At 31.7% G+C, this 27,670-nt stretch overlaps 3 protein-coding genes and 1 pseudogene across 5 annotated transcripts; 2 read left to right on the plus strand and 2 right to left on the minus strand.

The window, feature by feature from the left end:
* The first annotated feature begins 507 nt into the window (after positions 1–507).
* LOC114185293 (eukaryotic initiation factor 4A-10-like) lies at positions 508–3,727 on the plus strand. The gene is made up of 5 exons (XM_028072948.2): positions 508–687; positions 1,209–1,278; positions 1,381–1,487; positions 2,339–2,769; positions 2,935–3,727. The coding sequence occupies exons 2-5, from the start codon at positions 1,211–1,213 to the stop codon at positions 3,568–3,570; spliced, it is 1,242 nt and encodes a 413-aa protein (XP_027928749.1). The 5' UTR covers positions 508–687; positions 1,209–1,210; the 3' UTR covers positions 3,571–3,727.
* A 2,742-nt stretch (positions 3,728–6,469) lies between these two features.
* Positions 6,470–7,288, plus strand: LOC114184088 (uncharacterized). Its single transcript, XM_028071327.2, has one exon. It carries the CDS (start codon positions 6,628–6,630, stop codon positions 6,970–6,972), a length of 345 nt encoding a protein of 114 aa, XP_027927128.1. The 5' UTR covers positions 6,470–6,627; the 3' UTR covers positions 6,973–7,288.
* Positions 7,289–9,434: 2,146 nt separating this feature from the next.
* On the minus strand, positions 9,435–14,034 carry LOC114183838 (casein kinase 1-like protein 2; annotated as a pseudogene). The gene is made up of 13 exons (XR_014995357.1): positions 13,767–14,034; positions 13,650–13,690; positions 13,084–13,153; positions 12,828–12,976; positions 12,648–12,743; positions 12,483–12,547; positions 10,834–10,895; positions 10,674–10,737; positions 10,519–10,597; positions 10,302–10,428; positions 10,095–10,177; positions 9,899–10,009; positions 9,435–9,816 (listed from the first exon to the last, which is right to left on the minus strand). The product of XR_014995357.1 is annotated as a casein kinase 1-like protein 2 (transcript).
* A 2,912-nt stretch (positions 14,035–16,946) lies between these two features.
* On the minus strand, positions 16,947–24,058 carry LOC114185980 (putative phospholipid-transporting ATPase 4). Of its 2 annotated transcripts, none has more exons than XM_028073970.2 (11): positions 23,794–24,058; positions 21,230–23,187; positions 20,949–21,059; positions 20,392–20,668; positions 20,222–20,310; positions 20,016–20,094; positions 19,720–19,929; positions 19,269–19,394; positions 18,357–18,455; positions 17,989–18,180; positions 16,947–17,898 (listed from the first exon to the last, which is right to left on the minus strand). In XM_028073970.2, the coding sequence occupies exons 2-11, from the start codon at positions 23,053–23,055 to the stop codon at positions 17,218–17,220; spliced, it is 3,690 nt and encodes a 1,229-aa protein (XP_027929771.1). In that variant the 5' UTR covers positions 23,056–23,187; positions 23,794–24,058; the 3' UTR covers positions 16,947–17,217. The 2 variants fall into 2 exon arrangements, with proteins under 2 accessions (XP_027929771.1, XP_027929772.1); XM_028073971.2 differs by lacking the exon at positions 23,794–24,058 and adding an exon at positions 23,568–23,757.
* Between the last annotated feature and the right edge of the window lie 3,612 nt (positions 24,059–27,670).

A 27,670-nucleotide genomic window follows, 5' to 3' on the forward strand; every position in this document is an offset into this window, starting at 1 on the left:
GTTAATAAATAAAAAAAAATTATAAAAATATCAATCAATTTAAAAAAAAATTAATAATTAATTATATTTTATAACGTAAAATTAATATTTTAAAATGTAGATATAATAGAAAGAATTTCTTTATACATTATTATAAATATGGTAATAGCGAAAATTACAAATATAAAAAAAAAAATATAAGAAAATTTGTGACAGTTTTGTATAAAATAATTTAAAGTATTAAGTACATCTAACAAATCAATTAATGATTATATTTCTTGGAAAAACCAGTTAATAATTGTATTTAAAGAATAAAATTGAAATAGAAATTATATATAATAAAAAAGTATCTCTAGGTGAAGATTTATATATAATAAAACTGGACAACTGTTACGATACTAACTTATGAAATAAGATTTATATATAATAAAACGTATATTATTTATTATTAAAATAATAATATTTATTTTCACACTATTGTTTTGGGTGATGTAACGAAAAACTAGGTAGAATAGAATAGTAGAAAAAAAAAAGTAGAAGTAATTACATAACAAAACCTAAACTGAACACATTCCTTCTATTCTATTCATTCTCCTTTCTCTTCCCTTCAACTCCACGGCGCAGATCCGAGGAGTTTGGGAAACCCTAATTCCTCTTTTCGCTTCCCATACTTCGCTTTTCTCTTTCTCTCTATTCCAACAACATCAGGTAACCCTAACTTCTCTCTATCTTCACCAAAGTTCATCATTTTCATAAATCGCCTTTTATTTTATTTTCTTCTGTTTTCGTATCACTCTCCTTATTATGTTTTGAACATGCGCTTGATCTGATTGCTTTCTTCGCAAAGCTTTTCATTCGATTTTAGGTCTTATGTTATTGTTATTTGTTTGATGGTTAGTTCGAACTCAATTTTTTAATCATCATCGGCTTTTAATGGGTGGTGCTCTTTTTTATTTTCTGTTTTGACACAGATTAGAGTAGTGCTCTGAATTTTTATCAGTTTAATGTATGTTTTTATTTTATTTATTGGTGGTTTTGAATTTGTTTTCTTATCTGGCATCATGCGAAAAGAAAAAGATTTATCATAGCCAAGAGCCCCTTCGTGCTCTTTCACTAGCGTTGTCTCGCGATGATTTATTGCGAATTAATTTTTGTTATGGTTTTGGATTTGTTAGGTCTTCTTATGTACACGTATCTTTTTAATTTTTACTGAAGTTTCTGTTTTGCAGTGATGGCAGGATTGGCTCCAGAGGGTACTCAATTTGATACTCGGCATTATGATACTAAGATGAATGAGTTGTAAGTTATTGCACTTCATATTTTTCATTGCGTGTGACGCTTGACTTATTTTTTCTTGCAGTTTTCTGTGATTTTAATTATTGTTTTGAAAACTAATTACAGGCTTTCTGCCGATGGAGAAGAGTTTTTCACCTCATATGATGAAGTCTATGATAGTTTTGATGCAATGGGTTTACAAGAAAATCTTCTGAGAGGCATATATGCTTATGGTATGTCAAATGATATTTTAGTTTGTTTTCTCTGGTGCTTATTTAATGCTTGAGAAATACTAGGTGTGCCCTCTTTTAGTCACTCTTGATGCTGGTTAATAGATTCCTTTTCTAATGAATCGATACTCTAAAAGTCACTTTTTGAGGCCTGCTGAATTGGCCTTTTACAGAATGCACTGAAAACAAAGATTGTGTTTAAAATACAAAGCCTGTATGTCAGTGAGTGTAGCTGTGTCAGCTACTCAGCAATTTTAAAGATGTAGACTAACTGCTTTTATTAACGGATTTAAACATTGTTCTCTGCAATGGATACCCTGTTGGAGTTATACTGTTTCAGTCATTATCTTGCAATCGACGTATCTGGAACTTCTTACAATTGTAATTATATTTTAGCTAAACAATTTAAATTATCATTTATTTAATTTACTGAAGTTTCTCTTTGAAGCTTAAAAGTTTTAAGATTTATTTTAAGGGGAGTCTTGGTGCAGTGGTTTGTGTTGTCACCATTAACATGGAGTTGTAGGATCTAGACGTGGAATTGACCTTTTCAAAACGAGGATGCCTACTATTTGACCTATCCCTGGCCCCCCTGATGTTGGGAAGTTTATAGTATCAAGTAATGTAGCAATATAGGGGCATTTGGCCATTATTTTTTGGATGACATATGCTTCGAATTATTGTTTTCTGAATTTACACATGTTTCCATTTCAAACTATTTCGTAGAAGATTACAAAGTGGATCTGCAGGTATCAACTATATGATATATATCCTTTATTAAGAACAAAAGCAAATGTTATATGCAGTTAGCTGTTGCACAGGTTGATGTGAAATCTTTTATTCTTGTTCTATAGGTTTTGAGAGGCCTTCTGCGATACAGCAAAGGGGGATTGTTCCTTTCTGCAAGGGTCTGGACGTGATTCAGCAGGCTCAGTCTGGAACTGGAAAGACAGCTACATTCTGTTCTGGAATTTTGCAGCAACTAGATTATGGATTGGTTCAGTGCCAGGCTTTGGTTTTGGCACCAACAAGGGAGCTTGCACAGCAGATTGAAAAGGTTATGCGAGCTCTCGGTGATTATCTTGGCGTCAAGGTTCATGCTTGTGTTGGTGGAACCAGTGTCCGTGAGGATCAGCGCATTCTCCAAGCTGGTGTACATACTGTTGTTGGCACTCCTGGGCGTGTGTTTGACATGCTGCGCAGACAATCTCTCCGTCCTGATCACATAAAGATGTTTGTTTTGGACGAGGCTGATGAAATGCTTTCACGTGGTTTCAAGGACCAGGTTTGTTGGTTTTCCAGTGGTTTGTTTTCCATTGTATCGTGCATATTACTGATTTTTGTTTTGTAATATTTCTCTTTATATAAAACAGTCACCTACATTTGTGCTAAAATGAACTCACCTTGAGTTAAATAGTTAACAGTTTTCATTTTGGTGCATGAAATGCAGATCTATGACATCTTCCAGCTACTGCCGGGTCAAATTCAAGTTGGCGTGTTCTCTGCTACAATGCCACCGGAGGCCCTGGAAATTACAAGAAAGTTCATGAATAGGCCAGTGAGAATCCTGGTAAAGCGTGATGAATTGACCCTGGAGGGTATCAAGCAGTTTTATGTGAATGTTGACAAGGAAGAATGGAAACTGGAGACATTATGCGACCTTTATGAGACTTTAGCTATCACCCAGAGTGTCATCTTTGTGAACACAAGGCGCAAGGTGGACTGGCTCACTGACAAGATGCGAAGCAATGATCACACAGTCTCTGCGACTCATGGAGACATGGACCAAAACACTCGTGATATCATTATGCGTGAATTTCGCTCTGGCTCTTCTCGAGTTCTAATCACCACTGACCTCTTGGCTCGTGGTATAGATGTACAACAAGTGTCTTTGGTTATAAACTATGATCTGCCTACCCAACCTGAAAATTATCTTCACCGCATAGGACGAAGTGGGCGTTTTGGAAGAAAGGGTGTTGCCATAAACTTTGTGACACTGGAAGATGCCAGAATGCTATCTGATATTCAGAAGTTCTACAATGTCACTGTAGAGGAGTTGCCCTCAAATGTTGCTGATCTGCTCTGATGGGTTAATTTTTATTCTCTGTTAAGTCATCAGAGCTATTACTTTTTGACAATTATTATTTTGTGTCTTTCTTTTCTTTTTCAATTTTTACCGGTTAGAGTTCAATGACGCCTTACTTTATTTATAATGGATTCTATTAAAATTGTTTATTTGCTTATTTTAGTAGGTTGCTCAAAGCCATTTCTCTTTTAATTGTGGTATGTATCTTATTTCTGAATAATGCCTTAACCTCTTCTTGTGTGAATTACGAAATTCTGCAAATGCTAAAATATATTTCATCCAAACCAAAGTGTGGAATTTTGTAAATTTTTAAGTGAAATTTCGTAAAAGATATTTTGGTCAAGAAATTATAGTCATCCGTCCAATCATGACCTATCACTAAAGGCTCCAAATCGCGTTTTCTTGAAGCAACATATGTCCTTTTCTTTTTGACTCTAAAGGGTTATATTATTTCATTTTAATTCTTTCTAAAGCATGCAGTCGGTGGATTGAGTGTGCCTTTTCCCATTCAGATAAGTGTGGTATAATAATTATGATGATAAAAAAGAGAGAAAAAATGTAATGCATTAACATTGTAAAATAGTTTTTAATTTTTTTATAATAATTATTTCAAATAACTTGCAAGCCGTGACATTGGATAAAAATGAAGACTAGAGATGATTTTTTAACTGCTAAACGTATCAAATCTAAAATAAATCTCTTGACGCATGTTGAAAATAGACATATAATTTGATGTATCATTTTGTTTTGTATTTTTGAAGAAAAAAATTATTATGCTAAGTTAATTTTCAGTGAAAAGCAGTGACTTGCTAGAAAAAGAAGGGTCAATACAATTTTATTATTCCCTGAAAAACTGTAATCCCATAAGTTTCACACCTACTCATTAATTATTTTTTTTTGAAAATTAAACATAGTTATTTTTAGTCACTAATAGTTAATAATATACTCTGAGTGAATACTTACCCACTATTTTAGAAAACCGCACACTTATTTTTTTAACAAAAAATTTCCCAGAACAGAGTCTCAAGTTAAAAATTAACACCTCCCAAACAAATTTGATAAGATTATTATTTTTATTTCTTTTTAAATTTGGATATCAAATTTGGAACATAAATGAATACAAATTTTCCATCCAAGTTCAGCACCACACAAGGTATTTCTACCGTAAAAAACTTCAAATTAACTAAAATATTTGGCTTTATGATTGCGAGAAGAAAAAAGCGACACTAAAATAATTACAAACTATTTTACACGCAAAGTGTTGCATGCATAATATTGTTATGCATTATTCAAAGACTACAGTGTTAAAATGAATCGTTTTGAATACTTGATAATTAAAGTGTTGTTGAGAGTGAAAGATACATGCTAACCCCTGATCAAGTACTTGTTTTAGTGGAACACTAGCAATTAGATTGAACATGATTACTTTAATTGTACTAACACACTTATCATCATAATTAATCATAATCAATTCATTTCACACTGCACTTTCGGCCAAAACTTTAAAGTCAAGTTTGTACAAAATTGTGAGAGCAACTTTCCAAATGCTTCATGCAATTAAAGAGGACAAAATATTGGAACTTGGGAGGTACATAATAATTACCTTTGCTGGCTATAATAATTTCATTTAGAGTTTTTTGTTTTAGAATATTTTTTATTTTCAAATATTTTATACTTATTTCTTCAAAAACTAAAAAGAAAAATGCTTTACTTTTTTTTCATACTTAATAGCTTGAAGACCAACAAAATGGAACATCTTAAATGTATTTTATTCATTTTTTTTTTGTACTTGAGAAAGCCTTTATATATTACGTTATGTACAAATAAAAGTCTAAAAAGTATTATATGTTATCCATCTTTCTCAATAATCTAAATTTATTATCACCCAGCCACTAATTACTAAGTCTATTTGGAAAATGACGGATAAATAAAGCATAAGTAGTCGTAATAAAAATGTTATTTCATTATTTAAATATTGTGTGGTAGAATAGAAAAAAAAATGTTCATTTAATCTTTATAAAAATGAGTGGTAATAAAAAATGTTATTTTATGCTCCATTGGTCGGATGAATTTGAATTTTTCGCCGATTTGTTTTTGTGTGATTTCTCTGTTGTCTTCAAAATAATTTTAAAAATTAAAAATATATTAAAAAAATATTTAAAGTATCAATCTAGTATATTTTTGATATTCATCCAAAGACATAAAAAAAACTAATTAAACTGTTAATTTGAACACATGCACGTGTGAAAGGTATCCGATGGCATCATGAAATTCTGCTCTGCAAAGAGGGTTGGATGAGTCCCACCTTACCCTACTAATTTTCATTAATGAAAACAACATGTCATCTTCTACTGACCCAATTCAAAAAGATTTTATTATATAAATTAAAGAAACTTTTCAATTTAATATCATAATATTTTTTTTTCTAAAAAGAAACAACTTTGGTGTAAAAAGACCAACCCCATGATTTATTCTAAATTTGACAAGCCTTTTAAAGAAATTATTGGATAGAATTATTTGATAGAAACAACACCAATAACACAATGAAATGTGAAATTAATCTTATATTTTCAACATTACTATACAAATTATATAAATTAAGTAAAGACTTTTCAATTTAACATCACAATTTTTTTTCTAAAAAATATAACTTACTATAACTTAAAAAGATCAACACTGTGATCTATTCCAAATTTGATGAATTTTCCAAAATTATTTCTTGGTAAAGAAAATATCAATGATACATAAAATCAATTTATACATGGATTGATATCGATAAAAATTTCAAAAAAAGAAAATTTTATTTATTTTTGACTTATTTTTATTTCAATTAAATATAAGGCTCTGATTCACTTCTTTTAGGTAAATTTAAAATTTAGAATCACACTTAAATTTTAAATTTTATCCGTATCCGTATGAATCAAAATTCTTTTCACGCAAATCAGAGGAAGAGAATTAAACTATGCTAACATACAGCTACAAAAGAGCAAAGCCACAAACCCTTTAATTTGTTCCTTGTTCTTTCATATTACTCTTGCTTGGGGCACTGTGGTTGGCATGATGATGGAGTTCAGATCCAAGTCATGCAGAGATGAAAGGGTTCAGAGAGAAAGCAACTGTGGAGGCAAGGTGGCCCCAACAACCATGCAAGATCTGAGGTGTCACAGTGCCAATAATGCTTCTTCTGCCACCACTGCTAAGGAGATTAAGGTGAAGAAAGTGAAAAGGGTAGCTTCTAAACCATCAAAAAGTTGGAGCTTCAATGATCCTGAGTTGCAGAGGAAGAAGAGAGTTGCAGGCTATAAAATATATGCAGCAGAGGGCAAAATGAAAGGCTCTCTCAGAAAGAGTTTCAGGTGGATCAAGCACACTTACACTCAAGCTCTCTATGGATGGTGGTGAATCATGTTTTATTCTCCCTTCTTCATGTTTTCTTTTCTGTAATCAGAGTTACTTTGTTTTTTTTTTTTTTCTCAGTAAATGTTTCAATCCTATTCGAACAAGATTGTGTTTCTGGTTCAGAAGTTTAACTCCCTTTTGTATGAAATTCCATTACTACTGCTGAATTTCCTAGTTATCAGATCACATTTTAAGATGAATATACTGGTTTTGAAGTAGATTTTGATTGGCTTGTTTGTATTTTAATTATGATTATGCGTGTCAAGAACAAAATAAATGAAAGCTCTATGACAGAATCACTCTGTTTCTGTTCTGTTTCTGTTCTGTTTCAAATAATGTTCTGTTTCTGTTCTTTTGTCATAGCTAAATTCAAACCAGAGAGAAAGTTTTCTTCTTCATTACCAATCTTGCAAACCTCAATGACTTTGTGTATACAGAGTTGGTTTGAAATAAAGCTCTAAACAATGTCACAAATCTCTTTCAATGGTTCATCAACTAACCATACAAAAAATCTTGAATAGTTGCCACACTGTGACCAATTTTACTTAAAATGTAAAGGATTCCAACAAAATTGTACCTGTAAAAGTGATTATTCTTTTATCTTTTGACATTTTTTCCTAATTAGTGGAAGATGAAAACAAAATATAATATGGCCAAAAAAATAATGATAAAACGAAAGATAATAAAGATATCAGGCCCATAATGTATCTATATTATTAGAGAGAGAATACAGGACATTTTTAATTGATTCTTGAAATTTGTAAAAGCACATTTTAAAAGTGAACTTCTTTTAAGGGAGTGATTTATTTAATTTGTAATGCATTATGATGTTAATTTTTTAAATTTAAAGGTAAATGTATTTTTTTATTCAAGTTAGGGTTAATTGATCTAAAATTAATTATCAGTGGTCTATTACAAATAATTTATGCCCCCTTTTTCTGTTAATTTAAAAAAGAATCACTATCGCAACACAGTTGCTGTTGGATTAGACCCAAATCCCATTTAAATTATTGATAGATTCTTTGTTGTATTGAATTGATGTTTATTAAAATTATGTTGAAAGTTGCTTGGAGAATGGAAGATGATATGAAGATGAAAATAAATTTGAATCTTTTGTTGAAGAGAATAAAGAAGGAAAATAGTTTAAAATTAATGAAATTTATTGTATTGTTTCTTATATATTTTACTTATCTTTTCTTCTTTTTTATCTTTTTCTCTATTTTTTATCAAACACGTTTAATGTCATCTTTTATTTTATCAATTTATTTCTTTTTTGTCACTACTAAAGAGAGGATAAAACACTTGAATAATGACTGATTAGAAAACATATACACGAGACTTGAAATATATGTTATAAATTTGAACTATGCTTAAAAATATGAGTTTTAAAACATATACCTACATTTATTAAAAGTCTGCATTTTAAAACATTATTTGTTCATTTAAATTTAAAGAATTTAAATTATCATAAATTATATTTTAAAGATGATTAAAACTATATAGTGATGTAATGAATACAAAATAGATAAATGTAAACACTTATGTGTGTAAGAACTTAGCTTTAAAGTACCTGTTATTTTATTTTTATTCTACATATAAAATAATTATTGTTATTAAGCATAGATAAATATTATTAAAAATCTTGAAGTAAGTACAATACCTTATTCTATTTTATTTTTTAAAATTTAAAAACCTATAAATTAAATTTTTCTTTAATATTTTGCATCATAGAGTTATGATATTATACTTTATACATGTTATTTAATTATTATACTAATTTCATTAATACTGATTTGACTTCAGTTCAACCCCGATAAAACTACAAAATCTCAAACCAATTTCTTGACCTATTGAATAAATAATGTAATTATCTACTAACATAAATAGTTAATTTAACTTAAGAGTCGCAATTTCATGTATTAATCATTACAGAAAATTGTTTATGACATGCCATCATTGAGTCAAGTCCCATATAAATTAACAACTCATCAATTTTAAATTATTTATTATTTATTATTTATGGCAATGCATACAATTTTTTAAATGTTATTATATCAATTATTACTATTATAAAAAAAATTATTGGCTAAAATATCGATACGAAAAATGGGAAAATATATGTCTAAATTACTTAAGCATTGAATATTTGTTTTAGAACAAATAGTATTAATACTTCCCTGATTTTTAGTGATATTTTTTTAAACACAGCAAATTTTAAAAGTAGTAGATGATATAAACAGAAGTAAAAAGTAAAATTGGTTTAAGTAAAAACTTACGTGTTTAATATTCTAAATTTTAAAAATGTTAAATACATTTTATAGTATTGGAATAATTAATAAATATAAATTGGATAACTTAAATTTGTTCCTTAATAAACTTTTCTTGGCCAATAAACGGTCAAAGAAATAAGAGCTATTTGTTTAAAAATGACAGAATTAATTATCGCCATTTCAATGAAAAAGACATGAACATAAAATGTGACTAATTTAATTATTCCTGTGAAGCACATCCAATTATTGAAAAACAATTTCATTAAAATTGGTTCTACAAATCTCTATATACTAAAGATTAAGGGACCTTTAAATTTATTAAGATAGGTGATCGATAATGGGTAGCTGATACCTGTTAATACTGTAACCTCTCGTCGTTGAAATTCAGGGTCTCAAGACCTCGAATAGTTGACTCAAAATTCTTCATGTTCGATGTATTTCTGGCAGAGGATATTTGGCTGTGCTCAAATGACATGATAGAACTTCTTTGAGCATCCATGGTGAGAGGATGAGAGGGCTCGCTCTCATTGCCCATAGTTGCATCACAACTTGGCCGGAACATATTAGAACTACACAACTGCACACAGCATACACAATTTAACATATCGGGAAAACCAACCGTGGCTTTTGGTCACCATTCCATAAATAGATATACTAACCGTAACATCTTTAGATCCATTTGATTCACTTGGAACTGTAGCTTCACCAGTGTGTCTATCAGCATTTACAACAGCTGGTGGCACCGCAGAACTTGGTCCAGCAGCAGAACCCTGAAAATGTTACTAGAAGTAAGATAATTTAATATCAAAAGCAAATATCAAACCTAATGCAACTGTACAGCAAACCATCACTTACAATAGCACGAGCAGCAGGTGAGGCAATTTGAGATTGCTGATAGTTCAAATTGGTCCAATCAAAGACATCATCAAATTGGAATCCTTTAACAAGAAGGGAACACCAACCAAACACAAAAATTACATGTTAAAACATTACCATCTAGTTATTAAAGACTACACCACATCCAAAAGTGAAATAATACTTGCAAAACTGAATAGTTCAAACCTTCACGAATGAAAAGGTCACTGAAAAGCCTTTTCAAATAAGCATAATCTGGTTTGTCATCGAATCGCAGTGACCGACAGTAATGGAAGTATGAAGCAAACTCGGACGGGTAGCCATGACACAAAGACTAACAAAGAAGCAAGCCACATTTTGTCATGATCAAGGGCCACATAGATAATATGTACTGACACACTATTTTATTCACAGTTTTTCTCACCTCAATAGAAGTACCAACTTTCTTCTCACTGATTTTCTCCAGTTTCGTAGTACCCGCTTTCAGTCCCTGCCACGGGAGACTGTAGAAATACTAAGTAAAAAAATAAATTAAAAGTGATAAAAAAAAACAATAAACAAAGGACCATGAACAACTACCGTCCTCTCAAAAAATACATAAGAACAAATCCAAGTGATTCCAAGTCGTCCCTACGGCTTTGCTCTAATAAAGAAAAAAAGGGTAACCCAAACTTCAGAATCAATTAACAGTAAATACAATGACAAGGGAGTTTAATAAAGAGATTCATTGAGTACGTACAAATTCCAAGATGAGCTTTCATACTAGCGTATCTAGCCGTTCCAATCAAATTCTTATTCTCTCTGCACAGATTACAAGCAAGTGACAATCAGAAAACCCTACAAAATTCAACTACTATTTTAAAATAATAACTTGGAAGTACTGCACAGACATCCATATAAATAATAAATAAAATAAAACAAAGAATAATACAAAATCACCATTGCGAATCTACCTAAAGATATTTTATGAGTGACAATAGCAATTCCATGCACTAATTATTGAAACATATGTCCACAAATAAAATAAAAAAATAGTAAATATAACATACAATTGGAAACGAAAGACTTTAAATCGGATTGATTGTCTGTGTTAACTCTATACTTTAACACTTGCACCCAATAATTTTCATATAACCCACAATGTAGGACCTCTCAGTTAACTTGTCCAGTTAACCGTAGAACTTTCAACAGCAGGTACATCAAAGTTTTCAAGCAATTCCATATCACACATCTACTTTGGTAGTTAACAGATTTATCAATATTATTCTACAACTCAAGGATCTAGTGAAAATAAACTAGCTTCATATCTTGCCACAATTAGAATACTTCACAGCTGCATAAGTAACAAACCAGAGGTACCACCTACTTCCCCCACCACTGTTTTATTAGGAAACCCTCTCTCTAAAAAGTCGGTGTCCTTAAATAACGATACAACAGTTTTCAGATACACTATCCTAGTTCTTAAAAAATAAATTAGTTTTAGCTTTGCTACAAGCTGGTGGAGCTCCAAAGGTGCATGAAGAGCTCCATGTGTAGCGGAAATGGATGAAGGAATGGAGGCAAGTTGGAAGGCACTTGCAAGCAATGGAAGGTGAAAGAGGTGATAGGATTTCCTAATCTATGCTGGCCTAAGGAAGGTGGCTAGAGATAGAGAGAGGAAATCTCTAGAAAGTGGTGACTCTCAAAGGCAATAGAGGGAGGAGTGCTCTCAACTCAAGTTGCATCTATTGCATAAAATTTCAAGAGTGTCTACAAATGAGTGAAATTTTGGCTTTTATATGAAGCCATTTACAAATGAGAAAGGAGAGCCTTTGGATGGAGTGGGCCTTGATCTTGGCCCTTAGATCAAGCTTGGAGAAGGAGGCTTGATCTTGGCCATTGGATGATGCCTTGGAAAAGGAGGAAGCATTCCTAACCCTTGGATGTTTTGGATCCATGAGGTGTAGGAAGAAGTGTTAGATTTCCATATAGTCCACCTTGACTCTTTTGATAGCTCATGGCCAAATCTCCTATTGGGCTTAGTCAAGCTCAATTTTATCAATTAAACTACTCATTGTTTGACTTATTATTCTAGAAAGCAAAGCCTAAATTGCTATTCTATTGCTCTTTGAGACACCTCTTCAAATCTTCACATCTTCTTTGACCCATGTGAAGAGTATGAGAAGCCCATGTGGGTTTGGGCCATCTTGAATGAAGTCTAATTGGATCTTTTTGAGCATGCTCCTTGTTATTGGACCTTTTGATGGACTTGGGCTTGAAGGTGCATGTGGACCATGTATTGGGCCTTAAGCATGATTTGGGCCTAGGCGTTGACCCAAGCTATAAGCCTTGTTGGGATCACATCACAAGCACACAAAATAAAAAAAAAGTGAAAATGAAACAAAATACCTGTAAGGAATATGTCGGTAGTTGTCTCTATATTTCTTAGCAAGGCCAAAGTCAATGATATAAACCTATAAAAGAGGTAAATTTTAGAAGGATGCATCCAAGTTTAAGAGATGACATAAAGGGACAAAAATAAAATGATTGGAAAAGCAGGCATCAAACCAGTACCTGATTTGCACGCCTCCCCAAACCCATTAGGAAGTTGCCTGGCTTGAGGTCCCTATGTAAAAATGATCTGGAATGAACAAGTTCAACTCGATTTATCTGCAAACAGTTCGAGATTGCCCCACTTAAAACAAAATGTAAACGTAAATTAGAAGAGTATCTACACAATGCAAGACATCCCACCATCTGATCAGCAAGCATGAGAACAGTTTTGAGGGACAATTTCCGGTTACAGAAATTGAATAAATCCTCGAGACTAGGGCCCAGTAATTCCATCACAAGGACATTGTAGTCTCCTTCGATGCCAAACCATCTCACCTTTGGGATCCCAGCTGTCAAATAAAGATAGTGAACCAAAAACATTTAAGCTGAGTAATACAGATTCTACAAGTAGGAATAGAGATAGGAAGGATAGAAATTCAGTAAGAAAGGACATTACTTCTTCCTTGCACTATTTTATAAAACTTTAACTCATGCAGAGTTTGAGGATGCTTGGCTTTGGCACTTTCCTGAATTAAAAGGCAAAAAGAAATGGAAAAGAAACATTTCATAAAACATATCTCTAATCCTCAACAGTCAACGCAGTTCTTCAAAAAAGTCAACTATCATCAATACCACCAATGACAGAGGATAAGCTGCATTAAATATATGGCCAGACGTCCCATGGAGTTGGGAAACTAAGGCACAAGAGACAAATTCCTCAAGAAACAGACTTACGGCACACCTTTTGGCACCTCTGGCCACGCTACTTCATCCATAAAAATTAAATCAATTAAAACATCGTCCAACAGCACACTGTTTCTCACACATTACACTACACGACACTTCATAGCATATATACAACCGTTTACAATTTCCCAACAAAAGATTATAAACAACCAACCACACCTAAAAGAACTAGAGCGACGTTTACCGATTCATGCAAACTGTGTTTCGGATTAGCAAACATTAAAAGTAGAAGTCAACAGTTTGTGAATTAGAGTAAGTCATAGTAGTAGTACTCACGAGCTTAACTGCAACCTCTTCATCTGTCTGTATATTAACACCTGAAAGAAAAATCAATGAATGAATAATTGAAAGTAAATAACCATACATTAAAAGCGTGGAAGAAAGAGAACAAACCGAGATAGATCTCGCCAGAGGCTCCGCTACCAAGCTTGTGGCCAAGACGGAACTTGTTTCCAACCAAACGTTCCATTGCATGAAAGCGAAACCCTTGGGTGGTAAATTAAACCCTAGAAATTGATAACTGAGAAAGGACGTAGCAGAGAAACTGAAGGCAGAAGAGGACATAAATGCGAAATCAGGAAAAGGTGAGGGTAAAAATGGAAATAAGACTTTCTCTCTCTACTCTTAGCGCTTTTCATTCAAACAAATTTTCTGAGTTCTAAGACCAATTCACTGCTGCTAATGTGGTCTTTTCCTTTTCTAAAAAAATATTTATTTCCATTCATATATATAATAATTTTATATTTAAATTAAGTATACGATAAAAGATAGACGAAAGTAGGGGTGGCAATACGGGCCGGCCCGGCCCTGCATAAGGCCCGCACAACGCGGGCTGATCCGCCCCGCCCCGCATACTTTATGTGGGCTGAAAATACTGGCCCGCTCCGCATACTCCTTGGCCCGCAGGCTAGCAGGTCGGTCCGCTTTTTTAAAAAAAAAATATTTTTTTTTATTTAATTTTTTATTTTGTATGATAAAACTTTAAATATTTAAAAATTGAGAAACTTTAAGAAGTTCACAAAATTAAATAAAGACTTTGGGGAATTAGATGATAAATTGATAATTCAACATTTTCATCATATTCATACTATGACATACACAATGTATTCTTTAAATTTTAGCACATTAAAAATTACATAATACACTTGTCTTTTCCAGTTGTACAAGAATTTGAAATGTTAATGCAAGAGTCCATAAAAGAAGTAATCAATATACACAAGTGCAAATTTTTTTTTCTTTTAATTTTATGCGGGCTTGCGGGCCGGGCCCGCAGGCCAGACCCTAATTGTCATCCCTACGAAATAACTTCTAAAATGAAAAAAAAAAGGAACAAAATAATTTCAAGTAAATTAGTAGATATAACAAAAGGAAAAATAAAAGCAATTAGAGTAAAATTAATAAATAAAAAGTACTAAAATTGATTTATATTCTAAACAAACTTATTTTCATTAAACCAATAAGATTATATGAAATGCTTGAGTATGTTTTTATCATTATGTTGGTGATGAGAAAATTTTGCTAGCTTTGTTAATAACTTGATTTATTTCAATTTTGATTAATTAATTCAATGGAAAATTTTATCACAATCAATTCTTTTTAGGTATAATTATTAATTTAGTCTCCTAATTGTTAGGTTTATTATAATTTGATTCCTTTATTATTGGTTTGTTCAATTTAGTTTTCCAATTATTTAAAAATGTTCAATTTGATTTTCTTCATTAAGTTAGAATTAACACCGTGTTCGTAAAGTACACGTAGGTGAAATTTTCAATTTTTTTTAATTTATAAACTGCCACGTGTCAGGTTACCATCGTGTCACGTGGCAGTTTATAGTCGTGACATGCAGTGGTAATAATTGTTTTCAATTTAGTCATCTATTTAAATATTTGGTTGAATTTAGTATCCCTATTTTTTAAAACGATCCAATTTTATCCTTTATAATTTGAGACAAAATTAGTAAATAAGCTTAATTATAATTTATATATACATGTTAAAATATATTTTTTTAATTTATACATCAAATCACTACACCTAAATATTTTATTTTTTACAAGTGTACAACATTTTAAGTATAAGAAATTACAAGTAAAAATGTAAAAAAATAAAATAATTTGAATATTTAGGTAGAGTTATTTGATATATATATATTCAAAACAATTATTGTAACATATATATATATAAGTTGTAATTAAGGTTATCTAATAATTTAGTATCAGATTGGAGAGGACAAAATTGAATTATTTTAAAAAATAGGGTTACTAAATTGAACCAAAAATTTAAATAGATGACTAGATTAAAAATAACAATTATCACTACCACGTGTCAATATCATAAATTGTCATGTGGCACGACGGTAACCTACACATGACTGTTTATAAATTTTTTAGAAAAAATAATTAAAAAATTAAAACTAAAAAAAAATATGGTTTGACACGTGTCCACAAGACACCTATTAACTCCAACTTAACAGAGATGACCACATTGAATATTTTTACATGATTGGAAGACTAAACTGAATAAACCAATAATTAAAGAATCAAATTGAATAAAATAAAAAATTTAAGGAACTAAATCAGTAATTATACCTTCTTTTTACTGTAAAAATAACTTGTCAAACACACTCACGAACCCTCCATCTTCAAACACCATATTCAGCTTAATTAAGAAGGTATATTTAAAAAATAATATTCTTTTCATGATTTGCATTCTTTTTCTACACAGGAAAATTAAGAAAAAAAATTTATACACAACACTAAAATCTAAATATTTCTTGAAAAGAAGGTTAGGTTACCACTTAGATCGAGATTGTATGTTGATATTTTAACAAGTTAGTTTACGGTTATTGGTAATTAAAAGTTTTTGTATTATTGTTTAATTATAAATTATACATTTATGTAATAATTATTTTAAAATATTTAATTAGCTAATAATATAAATTTGCAATCACAGTAAACAAAAATAAACCCATACCCTCATGGGAGGGGGATAGGAAAATTGATTTCATAACAACGAAGCAAAAGGAGGAGATATTTTTATCTCATATTTTGTATTAAGTGAAAGATATCGATAGCCGTAGTTGTCAAGTACAGATAGATAAGTGCTGCCGTATCCAAAATAGTTCTGACAGGTGACAGATACAAAAGAGAAAAAGTTCTAAGACAATTTGTATTGAGCTGATTATAACCATTTTTGTCGTTTCCTTACCCTCTTGTTTCTCTCATCTTTCCATTTCCATCCCTTGCTGTGACTTTCTTATTTCAGATTTACGATCCTTCTCAACTTCTACTTCTATACAAGTGCTTTAATGGAGTTTAAAAGATGTGTTTAAGAAACTCACTCATCAGTCAGCAAGAATTTTTACTAGCAAAAATTAATTTTGAACTACTGAATAGAATTGAAATATCAGTAAAATTTATTTTTGATCAAATTAGTTGAGTCACTGAATGTGATTAAGATGTGTGAATAAAATTAATCTGAACCACATATTTGCATTGAAACATAAGTCCTTTTTCATTAAAAAAAAATGCAATAATATATTTTTTTAACTTCGAAACCAGGTATACCGTAAAACTGTTTAGCACAACTTGGCAACATCATTTGAATTATATATAACCATCTGCTACGCAAGAAATACACTTTGATCATTCAGAACTTACTAGCTTGGTGAGCTCTTCTACTTAAATATGTTACATACAACAGCTCACTTTTTTTTTTCTTAATGCAAGGGGCTTTAATTCACCCATACACATAAGCACGAAAAGAATTTAAATGAGACTAGAGCTAAAAAAATTAAAAAATGCAACTCCTAAAAGGTGTGAAAACTAATAAACTGTGTTTGTAATTGTCATAATGGAGACAAAGAGCCCACTGAAGAGCCCACTGAAGACTGCTGCTGCTTCTTCTGCAATTTACTTCTAAAATACCTAATCTTTGCTTCCACTCTTGCCGTGAATCCAATCTTCGTTTCTTGCCTTGCTTTAGACCGCTCCCTCGTCCACATGTGTTGATCTTCAATGTCCTTCTTGTAGTACTTGATTTCTTGGATAATGTGATGATCCATGGGATGAGAACATCTTTGCAAGGATATGTGGGCGAGATAAGGAAGAACGCATGTGATTGTTACTAATAGGGTTGTTGTCCAATAAATAGGAGCAGGAGCAAGAACCTCCACCAATATTTTGTAGGCAGATTTGCAATATTTTGGTGGAAGCATGCCATATAACAAGAGAAAGAGGTACCAAGTGGTTATGCTGCCCCAGACAAAGAGGTGTTGGATCCATGTGAAATGGCTCATTGTCAGTGCAATCTGGCAATTCACAGTCCAGATGATGCAAGTGAACATTGTGGTACCAACAGCAGCCATGTCTGCGACCTGGCCATTGGCACGGAATGCTTGGTCATAGAAGATGATAATGACAAGGAAGAAGATGACGAGGGAGGAATAAAGACCATTCCCCATCCATCCCAAGATTCTATACCAGTCAAAGAACAAGTTTTTGGGTCCTTGCTGATACAGTGCAGGAAACTGCAATGAGCGATGGCACATCATAGGTTAGATTCATCCAAACACGGACAAAAGTACAGACTACATTGAAGGCGTTTCAACGGAACAAACCTGTAAGCAAACTTCTGATGGAACATCTTGTTCAAAAACTCCAAGAGAAATGACAGGCAATGATGTAAGAACAACATTGAACAATATCATGTACCAGTCATCATAAACCGATTGTCCAGAGAAGCCCGTAAAGGCCTCAAAATAGAAAATGGTGAGGCCAAATGCTATATTTTTGTAGAAGAAATAGCATATCTGGTAAAAATAACGAATCACTTTAGAAGGGAAATATACGAGTCAGTTCAAAACAGAAACAACATGTTAAAGATTCAATTTATCTCTATCATGCACAGGATAACAGTGAATTTGACATCAAAGACATTGAAGATATGAGAATAATGATCAAGATTCAAGATAAATATATCAATTACCATTTGTGCAATTCTCTTGTAACACCAGTGTCCATGGACTACCAGAAGCCGCTCCAAAAACCGGAATTGGGCAATAGAAAAGTCACTAGCCATTACTGCCTGAAAAGAATTTGAAAGCTTGAGTTCCACAACTTCAACAAATGGCATATGCTTCCAAACAGAAAAGGAACACACATCTGTTTTTTCTTTATCTGAAGTACGAATGTTCTAGACCAATTGTAGATTTTAACCAAATTATTCTTCACAGTTGATGATGTAAAATTGTAAATATGAAAAGTAGTCAGCAAGGTGAGATTTTGCATTATTTCACATGAACGGAAGCACACAAATTTGCTAAATTTAAATATTGCTCGGCTGACAATTCCATGAAGTCCATATTCATATTTCATAGCAAAAACTATAAGTTAGACTAAAAAAATATTAATTACTGTAAAAAAAAATTAACATTAACTAGTACGCTGAAAACATTGTTAACATTCAGGGAATGAAGCTGATAGGTTGGAAAATAGTGTTGAGCACAATGAAAATGTTTACTCTTCGATAAATTCAGACTGAATGATCCTCATCTGGTAGTTTAAGATAAAACAAGGAAGCTCAATATATTCCATCCAAAGCAAAAAGCTTCGCCCCCTTGGTCAGCGCTAACAACAATAAAGTCATTGAAAAGGCTTGACAAAAGATCGTAACCCGAGTCCAACATGAAGAATTCTAAAACACAAACATCACAGGCTCCCAATATTCCTAACCGCAGTCATTTTCTAAAATACCACCAAAGGTATACAAAACCAAAATTTGATTTATATTGTGAAAATTAATCATATAGTGTTGCACCCTAAAAGAGTATGTTAGAATACATCATGCGCAGATATAATTTAGCACGCATAGTCATGCATAAAAGAGCTGGACACTTACCTGCATACCTTCAACCCCACTGATTCCAACACCAATGTCAGCTTCTTGAATCATGCCAACATCATTTGCACCATCACCAATGGCCAAAGTGGTCTTCCCAGTTCCTTCTTTCACTAGCCTTGTAACCTGACTCCAAAGGAATAAGGGATTAGAACACAACAAAGCAGTATACATTTTATAATTATACTCGTACACTTGATAAAGAGATTGAGATTAAATTAGATTAAGATAAAATCTACCTACAGAAGCATTTAAGTAACAATATTTCACAACAGAACTCCATACCCGATCTTTCCCATATAACATCAACATATATGCATACAGTTGTCAATGTTTTTTCACTCGAATTATTGACAGTAGCATCATTTATAGTGATCCATTATTGAGATGCAGTATAAACTATTAGAGTAGATCTTACAAAGGAATCGATGAAAAAGGAAAAAGTTCTTACTAGTGCTTTTTGCTTTGGAGACACACGACAACAAATAACAGACGCACAGCCGACAGCCAGTCCCAAAAATTGGAGTTTGACATCATCTTCTAAAGCATACGTTAGAGTTTTCCCATCAATAATTAATGCAAATGCAGCATGTGGATCCTTTTCTAGCTTTATCATTTGCGAGGCATTGGTGATTTGATTCAAGATGTTACCTTTGATGACCTGAGGGGTTACAAGAGCCAGGCCTAATATCAGATGAAACTCATGTCTATTAGTGAGTTTCTCTACTATCTCAATGAAAAAACTACCTCTTTCGAATCATTGGTTTCTGAATTCATTGTGATACAGATTTGCCTCATGCCCTGTCGAAGTAAACTACAAGCAAATCTGCAGAGAACAGAAACAGAAGTTTCACAAAATTCAATTACACAAGCATTTTCAAGTAACTTGACAAATAAATTCAGAACAAAAATGGGATGGTGTTATGTGGTTAAATAATTTGCAGAGGACAGACCCAATGTTGATTGCAGTTTCCATCTTATCCCCAGTCAATACCCAGATCTTTAGACCAGCTTGAGCAAGTTTGTCAATGCATTGAGGCACCTGATGAGAACAAAATGTTGAGGCAAAGAGCGAAGCAAGAAGATATTTTATTTTGACTGTATAAATAACGAAACAACCTACCCCTTTCTGTAGTTTATCCTCTACAGCAGTAGCGCCAACAAGTATCAACTCTCTTTCCATAACATCTGAAACCTGATCAAGCATTGCCTCTCTGTCAGCTCCAACAGCTGTTTTGGCCTTCTGAAACTTGTTATTCCAATCAGAGTACTCTTGGTCGTCAAGCTCTCTATAGGCCAAGGCTAGTGTTCTCAAGCCAGCTTCTCCATATTCATTCAAATGTCTAGTAGTAGCGTCCAAATACATTTTTCCATTCTTAGACAGTCGATCAAATATGATGCTGCACAATCAAGCAAGAAAGTAATGGATGCGAAGCTTACACAGGGAAATCAAAAGTATCTATACTAAGACAGCATATGCGTATTTTCACAACAAACTTTTTCTGGAAGCAAAGAGTTGTTGTGATTACATAGTATGCTCGTAGAATATAAACTCCAATCATGAAAAGGATTTTAATTATTCCATTGTGGAAACTGATAGAAGGTCATACTTGATCATTAACACCATCAGTTCAGCTGAGCCGACAATATTAAAGACAAAAAACACATGAATATGCTAACCTGTCAGCTCCTTTGCAAAAAAGAATGATGTTTCCCTCCTCGTCACGCACAATCACTGACATGCGCTTCCTTTTGCTAGTAAAGTCCAGCAGATTCAAAATTTTATATTCTCTGTATAACTCAAACAAAACACCAAAATAAATAAGCATACAAATAAAAAGTAAGAATTATGACATCACAAAAGAAATAATTTAAAAGCAAATGTCAGAACAGCACCCTTCTCATAAAGAAAACAGGAAAAGGATAAGCGTGGTAGAGTTTGTTGTGAACAACCATCTCACCTTTGAACCAATTGTCCTGAGGCAGAAAATCTTTCGCGGATGACAACACTTGATTGAGTTCTCCTATAAAATTCAAAACCAAATTCTCTGGCTGCTACTAGAAAAGCCCCTTCATCAGGTGACTCGGCCTCATAAGTACAAATGTCAGTCTCCTCATTTAGTTCAGGGATGGCCGTATGACAAATTGCTAATATCCGGAAAAACAGTAAAAGGACATTGGCATTTGGTTCTTTCATCCAGTTACCATTCATAAGGCGATCATCTTCGAAACCAAATCCCTTTATGGAAGTCCTTTGATCTTGATCTTCATCATTCTTGGAATTAGCAACAATCCCCAGTTCAGATTCTTCATCTACAGTAATATTTTCCCATGGCACTTTACTCTCCTTAGGAATGGAAAAATTAGACATATCCATGTCCGGCTCCTCAAGATCAGAAGCCATCTGCTTTGCTGCAGCAAGTTCAACCTCACTGGAACGAACACCATATGCAGTACCGGCAATGGAGCACTTCAAAAAGTCCATCTGGTTGCAAGTTAAAGTGCCAGTTTTATCAGAGAGGATGGTATCTACCTGACCCAACTCTTCATTCAAATTTGATGTCCGTGCTTCAGCTGGAGTTCCAGTTTCATCATCATACATTTGAATGTCTTGGTCAATGAAGGTTGCCTGTAATACCTTGACAACCTCAATTGAAACATAGAGCGAGATAGGAATCAAATATCCATAGAGAATGAGTGCAGTAATCAGATGGCTCATCCCAGCCAATCCGATTTTCCCAGGATCAAACTGATATTCAATATTGTCAGGCCGTAAATACCACCAAGTTGGGGCTTGGTATTTGGTCTTTGCAACAAATCCTATTGAACTAATAAAAGATATCAATATAAGGACAGTGAAAAGTGTATATATGATATAGTCCATCTTCTTTTCTATTGTGCTTCTCTTTGAAGGGGATTTTGTAGAATTCTGCATGACTTTGCTGTCATGTCCAGTGAAAATGACCACTCCATAAACATGATCAGTGTTCCTAAGCTTCGAATCTCTGAGGAGAATTTGACTAGGATCAAGAGGATAAACCTGATTTTCATGCTCAAAGTTCCCAATAAAAGTGTAAAGATTGGGATTTGGATCTTCACAAAATATTGTTGCAGAGAAATCCTTAAAAGCCTCGTCGTTATCCAGAAACAAGGTAGCCTCCAAAGATCTCTTCACCTTCAAGTTGGTCTCTCCATCTAAATTCATTGTCTCCACATAGCATATTCCATCCTCATAACTTGACGCCAAGAGAAGCAAGTCGGCTGGAAAAAATTGATCTTTTTCTACTTTGACCACATCCCCAACCACAATCTTCTGCCACGATCTTAGGCCAAAAGTCCCATTGCCTATATGGAGACAAACTTTCCGTCGATTAACTTTGACATCCTGAAAGAACCTGCGAGAATCCTCCAATGCCTCCTTCACCATACTGAGTCCCACAACAAAGGCCAGAGGAGCAATCATGCTCAGTGGGCTGAAAGGTGAAATTGGAGAAGCCGAAAGGCAAGCAGCCAAAAGAAAGTATATGTTAGCAACCCTTCGAAACTGTTCAAACAATGCCTTAGGTAGAAACGTTATGACATTGTACTTGGTGGTTGATATATCATTCTTGCAATAAAATAGGGAATTCTTTTCATGGAGTTGAGGCTGGTTGCAGAAAACTGTTCGCGAGTAGCCAGGACCTTGAAGTGGATAGGGCAACTCTTCAGTGGTAGTTGGCTTCAGGCAACCAAATGTGTAAAGTTGGCTCCTCCTACGGAGCCTTGCCCTGATCCTCCCCCGCGCCATTCCACCCAGATTTCAGCTCAAAGGTAGTTTATAGCTGACACATAACCAGTGACAGCAAAACCTAAATTTTCTTCTACCCTCCAGGGACCAATTAAACCTCCCCCCTTATCCCCAATTTTGTTTTTCCGAAACCTGACAAAATATACACACAAACAAAACTATTAACCACTTCAAATAAACGTGATGATAATTTGATTGATGCACATCACGGAACATAAAGACAGCTACCAATTCAGCAAAACAACCCTCGAAAAAAAAACCTAAATTCATGCGTGAAACCTAAAACCACTAAATCGAAACAAAAGAGCAAACATTAAAATCCCTCCCGCATCCATACATCAGAAATTTCAAAAATACAATCCGACAGTTAAGAGGAAACAAAATAAACCAAAGCTGAAGAGAGATCTTGTGACGGCTCAGTGAGGTCTGAGAAATTGGTCGAAACAAAATTGAGAAGCTAATGCAAAGGCGCCCATCTCAAGAATTCACAAGAACTGAAAGGAAGGTCTTACCAGGACTACTATTCGTTTGAAATTTTGCCTTGGCGAAACAAAAAGAGGAGCGGAGAAAGAAATATTTAGCTAGAAATAAAGATCACATAGGAACAAAAACCAAAACCCCTCGAAATTGAAAAAAGGAATAATGAATTGACATGAGAACAAATAGACGAAGATTTCGAAGAAACTGCATTCCGCACAAAAAAAAAACACATTTAGAAAAAGAAAAAAAAAAACGCACCACACGGCAGTAGCTTCTCCATACAGCGGAAGACGGCAGAGGCTGTAACAGAAGAAAACAAAACAAAGTAATGACAGCAACAGATAGATACATAGATAGATAGAAGCTGGTTATTGTGATTGTGTCTTGAAGGTTCTGACAAGAGTAATTGCATCGGTATTTTTTTTACCCCATGAAAGAGAGAGAGAGAGAGAGAGAGAGAGAGAGAGAGAGAGAGAGAGAGAAGAAGAGTGCTTGTGTTCAAATTGAATGAAAAAACTTTAGGATAAAATAAATACAGTGAAGAGAGCAATAAAGAGAAGTACTACTACTGCTATAAATTAGAAAAAAAAATATAAATATATTAATTATTATTTTATTCTTTCAGAGGAAGAAGCTGGAGAGAGAGTGAGAGAAAGAGCGTGTCACTCACTCTGTCACTTTCCTTCCTCACAACAAGTCCAAACAAATTTCTGGTTTTTTTCTTCTTTTTCATAATTTCATACCTTCCACTTTCTTCTTCTTGACTTTCATAAATCAAAAAGAAAATTCTCCAAATTTTGTGAGAGGATCGACACGGTTTCTTGCGTGGAACATGGGTTTCATCGTGAAGTGCCAAATGGCCTAATAAAGGTATTTTTGTACTATAGAAAAAAAAATATTTTATAGTAAATTTAAGAAAATACAAGGTGGACCCCACTTTCCGATGTGGCAGGTCCTAATATCGGATTCAGAGGCACCTAATAATGGGTTTGTCAGTAACAGGGTATAGGATTTTTGGGTTTCTATTTGTGGGCCCACATGTGCCACGTGGAGGAATATGTTTGGGTTTTAAAAAGTAGGTAGGGCTACTACACTACAGCATAAATTTATTCACTTTTATATAACATAGGACAAACCACACGTTGAAACTGTCAATTGTAATGAAACTTCCTAGAAGATTGATTAGGCATAGGTTTCAATCCTAATTCCTGTATATAATTAATTAGGTTTTATTCAAAATATACAAAATATTAACAATACTCGGTTTAACTTTTGGAATTATGTTTTTTCTTAAAAGAAAATGTGTGAAACGCTTTTCATACAAAATAAAGTTTTTTTCTAAAAAAGCTTATATGACACCTTATTGACTAAGTCTTCTTTTCTTAATCCATGCCCAACCTAAAATGCTACTTTAAAAAAGAAAAAACATACATCAGTTTTCCATGGGATTGTTATTTTGACTTATAAAGGATATATAAAATTAAATATTTATTTATTATTTATTACTTAATATAATTTTCTTTCTAAAGTGTTATTCTTTTTAATTATTTTAAATATTTGAAAATAGTTATTTATCATTTCCCAAGACCAATAATTACAGCACAATATATATATATATATATATATATATATATATATGATCAACTCTATTTAATTATAATATTGAAGAATTTTTTTTTCTCTCATTTCAAGTTCTCTATTACTTTTGTTGCATGGGTAAAATTATGTTATTGCATTTGAGGATAAAAAATAAATTTGCTAGTTATTGTAACGATACATGTTATTGTTTAATTATATTTTTATGAGCAAGTTAAACTTTTGGTAACTCTTCTTCGGAATAATTCTTGAAAAGTTAACATTGAGAGAAATTAACTCACACTTAATTGTGATTAATACTTGGAAATAGTGGTTGAGATATTATGAAAGACTATGAGTTAGATATTTTTTGGTGAAAATAATTCTTTGAAAGTTAACATTTTGTAAGGTAGGAGAAAAATTAAAAGATAATGGGTTAGATTTTTAATTAATTTAATTTATGCACTTTAAATTGTATTTTGTAAACTGTGAAAATATTGTTTACAATACTTTTAAATCTTTGCGATAACCCTTAAATTATATATATATATATATATATATATATATATATATATATATATATATATATATATATATATATATATGTGTGTGTGTACGTGTTAACAAATAATTTCCTTAAATATTTTACCTTTTGTTAATTAACATTTAATTTCTTAACTAGTTTTGTAAGTTATTCTTAAAACTAGTTTTTTCTTATTTAATTTTTTTATAACTTTATCATTTGAAGTTATAATATAGACTTCAGATGATTGTAATTTGAAACTATTATTGCAATGATTATTTTGATTTTGGATTTTTCGTTTAGCTCTTTTTAATCTATAATAAGTGAATTTTCTTGTTTGTGTACATATTTTTAATATAACTCCTTTATAATATAATTATTTATTAAATATTTTAAAATTAATAAGTTATTTTTACTTATTTTTTATAAAATTCATTATCTTTTTTTTTCTTTTTTATTCATCAATAATTCTCTATTCATTTCATTTTATTTTTAATAAATATAAAATTATTTTATATATTATCTTAAAAATATTAAACTATTATCACCTACTAACAACATATTATTATTTATATTTAAAAAATTATACACACAAGCACGATAACACATGTGTATACGGTAGTATATATCGACACTTTTCAGATTTTAAATGTTGTTTTAATACTCCTAAAATATTACTCACCAATATAGAAAATTATAAGTATTTTATATTCCATAATTAATTTATTAAATTTATTTAACGAGTGGTATTTAGTAAAATAATCATAACAATTTCTTAAATTTATTTTATTAACTAATATTTTAACATTTTCAAAACTACAAATTTTAATATTTATATGTATACTTTAATTATTAGTATAAACGTATAGCCATTAAATAAATATTCTCGGTAATTTTTTCATTAAATAGTTCGCATAATTTTATGTAAAGCAAATAAATATCGCATAGGTGTACTTGATTAAGAAATGAAAAAGACAAAAGAGAGTTAAAATATCAATAACAATAATATTTTTATTTATATTTTAATATTTCAATTTTATTCTTAATTATTATTTTTAAAATTAATTATTTTATAAATATTTTTCCTTTATTTGTTATTTTAAAATTTTCTCTTTTGTTTATAACTATTATTTTTGAAAAAAATTATTTTCCAAATTTTATATTTAATAATTATTTTAAAATTAGTTATGTAATTTTTATTTATTTTAACTCAAATTTCTAACTGCAAACACATACACTGTATTACATGTGTTTTCTCTTGTATCAATAAGGTTTCTTTGATGTATTATAGAAAAACGGTTTGGTTGTAAATTTTATAACTGTACAAATGACGACAAATATTCATATGTTTTTTCTTTTTTTTTCCTGCAACTAATATTCATTCAATAGAAACTAACCATTAACAAAATTAAAAATATGAATTTAGTTATATGTTATTGTAACAATAGTGTATCCGTTATTTAAAAATATGTAATATAATAATTTTGGAAAATTAACATATATTTAGGGAAAGAAAAAAAAATTCACAGTTTCTTTTTGTTTTATGAGGTTTATGAGTTTTCAAAATTAAATAATCTATATATAAAACTATACTTTTATATATAAAGAGACTTTTTTATATAAATTTCTTATTTGATTTTTAATAATATAATTATTAATTGATATTTTTAAAAATATAATTGTTAACTAATTTTTTAGAAGTAATAACTGATTTGAAATATTTTTATTTTGAGATATTTTGTATAAAATTATAACATGTTTCTTTCATCTTTGTTTTCTTTCCTATACAACTTCTTACTACTCAATATATTTTCGTGTAGCTTAACTTAATCAATTCACATATTTTATTAACTTATTATAATACAGTACAAATATTTTGAAAATGTAAACATATCTGTAATATAATGTCTATGTTTAAACTAGTATGTATAAAGAGAATTTTTTCTCCTTTTCGAATACATAATTCATATTTCTATTTTACTTTTTATAATATAAGTATTATTAACTAAAATTTTAAGAGTAATTATAACTGTTATT

This window comes from Vigna unguiculata, chromosome 5, assembly GCF_037176805.1.
Source record: "Vigna unguiculata cultivar grain cowpea cultivar isolate G323 ecotype 2 chromosome 5, ASM3717680v1, whole genome shotgun sequence".
NCBI classification, from domain to species: domain Eukaryota; kingdom Viridiplantae; phylum Streptophyta; class Magnoliopsida; order Fabales; family Fabaceae; genus Vigna; species Vigna unguiculata.

What these genes read in the sequence shown, in the direction of transcription:
- LOC114184088 (XM_028071327.2), top strand. Translation starts at nt 6,628, where the DNA reads ATGATGATGGAGTTCAGATCCAAGTCATGCAGAGATGAAAGGGTTCAG.
- LOC114185980 (XM_028073970.2), bottom strand. Translation starts at nt 23,055, where the DNA reads ATGGCGCGGGGGAGGATCAGGGCAAGGCTCCGTAGGAGGAGCCAACTT. An exon ending in GTGGGGTTGAAGGTATGCAG is followed by an intron (nt 18,456 to 19,268) that starts GTAAGTGTCCAG and finishes AATTCTTTTCAG; the next exon opens with GCAGTAATGGCTAGTGACTT. An exon ending in ACAAGAGAATTGCACAAATG is followed by an intron (nt 18,181 to 18,356) that starts GTAATTGATATA and finishes TATTTTTACCAG; the next exon opens with ATATGCTATTTCTTCTACAA.
- LOC114185293 (XM_028072948.2), top strand. Translation starts at nt 1,211, where the DNA reads ATGGCAGGATTGGCTCCAGAGGGTACTCAATTTGATACTCGGCATTAT. An exon ending in GAGAGGCATATATGCTTATG is followed by an intron (nt 1,488 to 2,338) that starts GTATGTCAAATG and finishes CTTGTTCTATAG; the next exon opens with GTTTTGAGAGGCCTTCTGCG. An exon ending in CACGTGGTTTCAAGGACCAG is followed by an intron (nt 2,770 to 2,934) that starts GTTTGTTGGTTT and finishes CATGAAATGCAG; the next exon opens with ATCTATGACATCTTCCAGCT.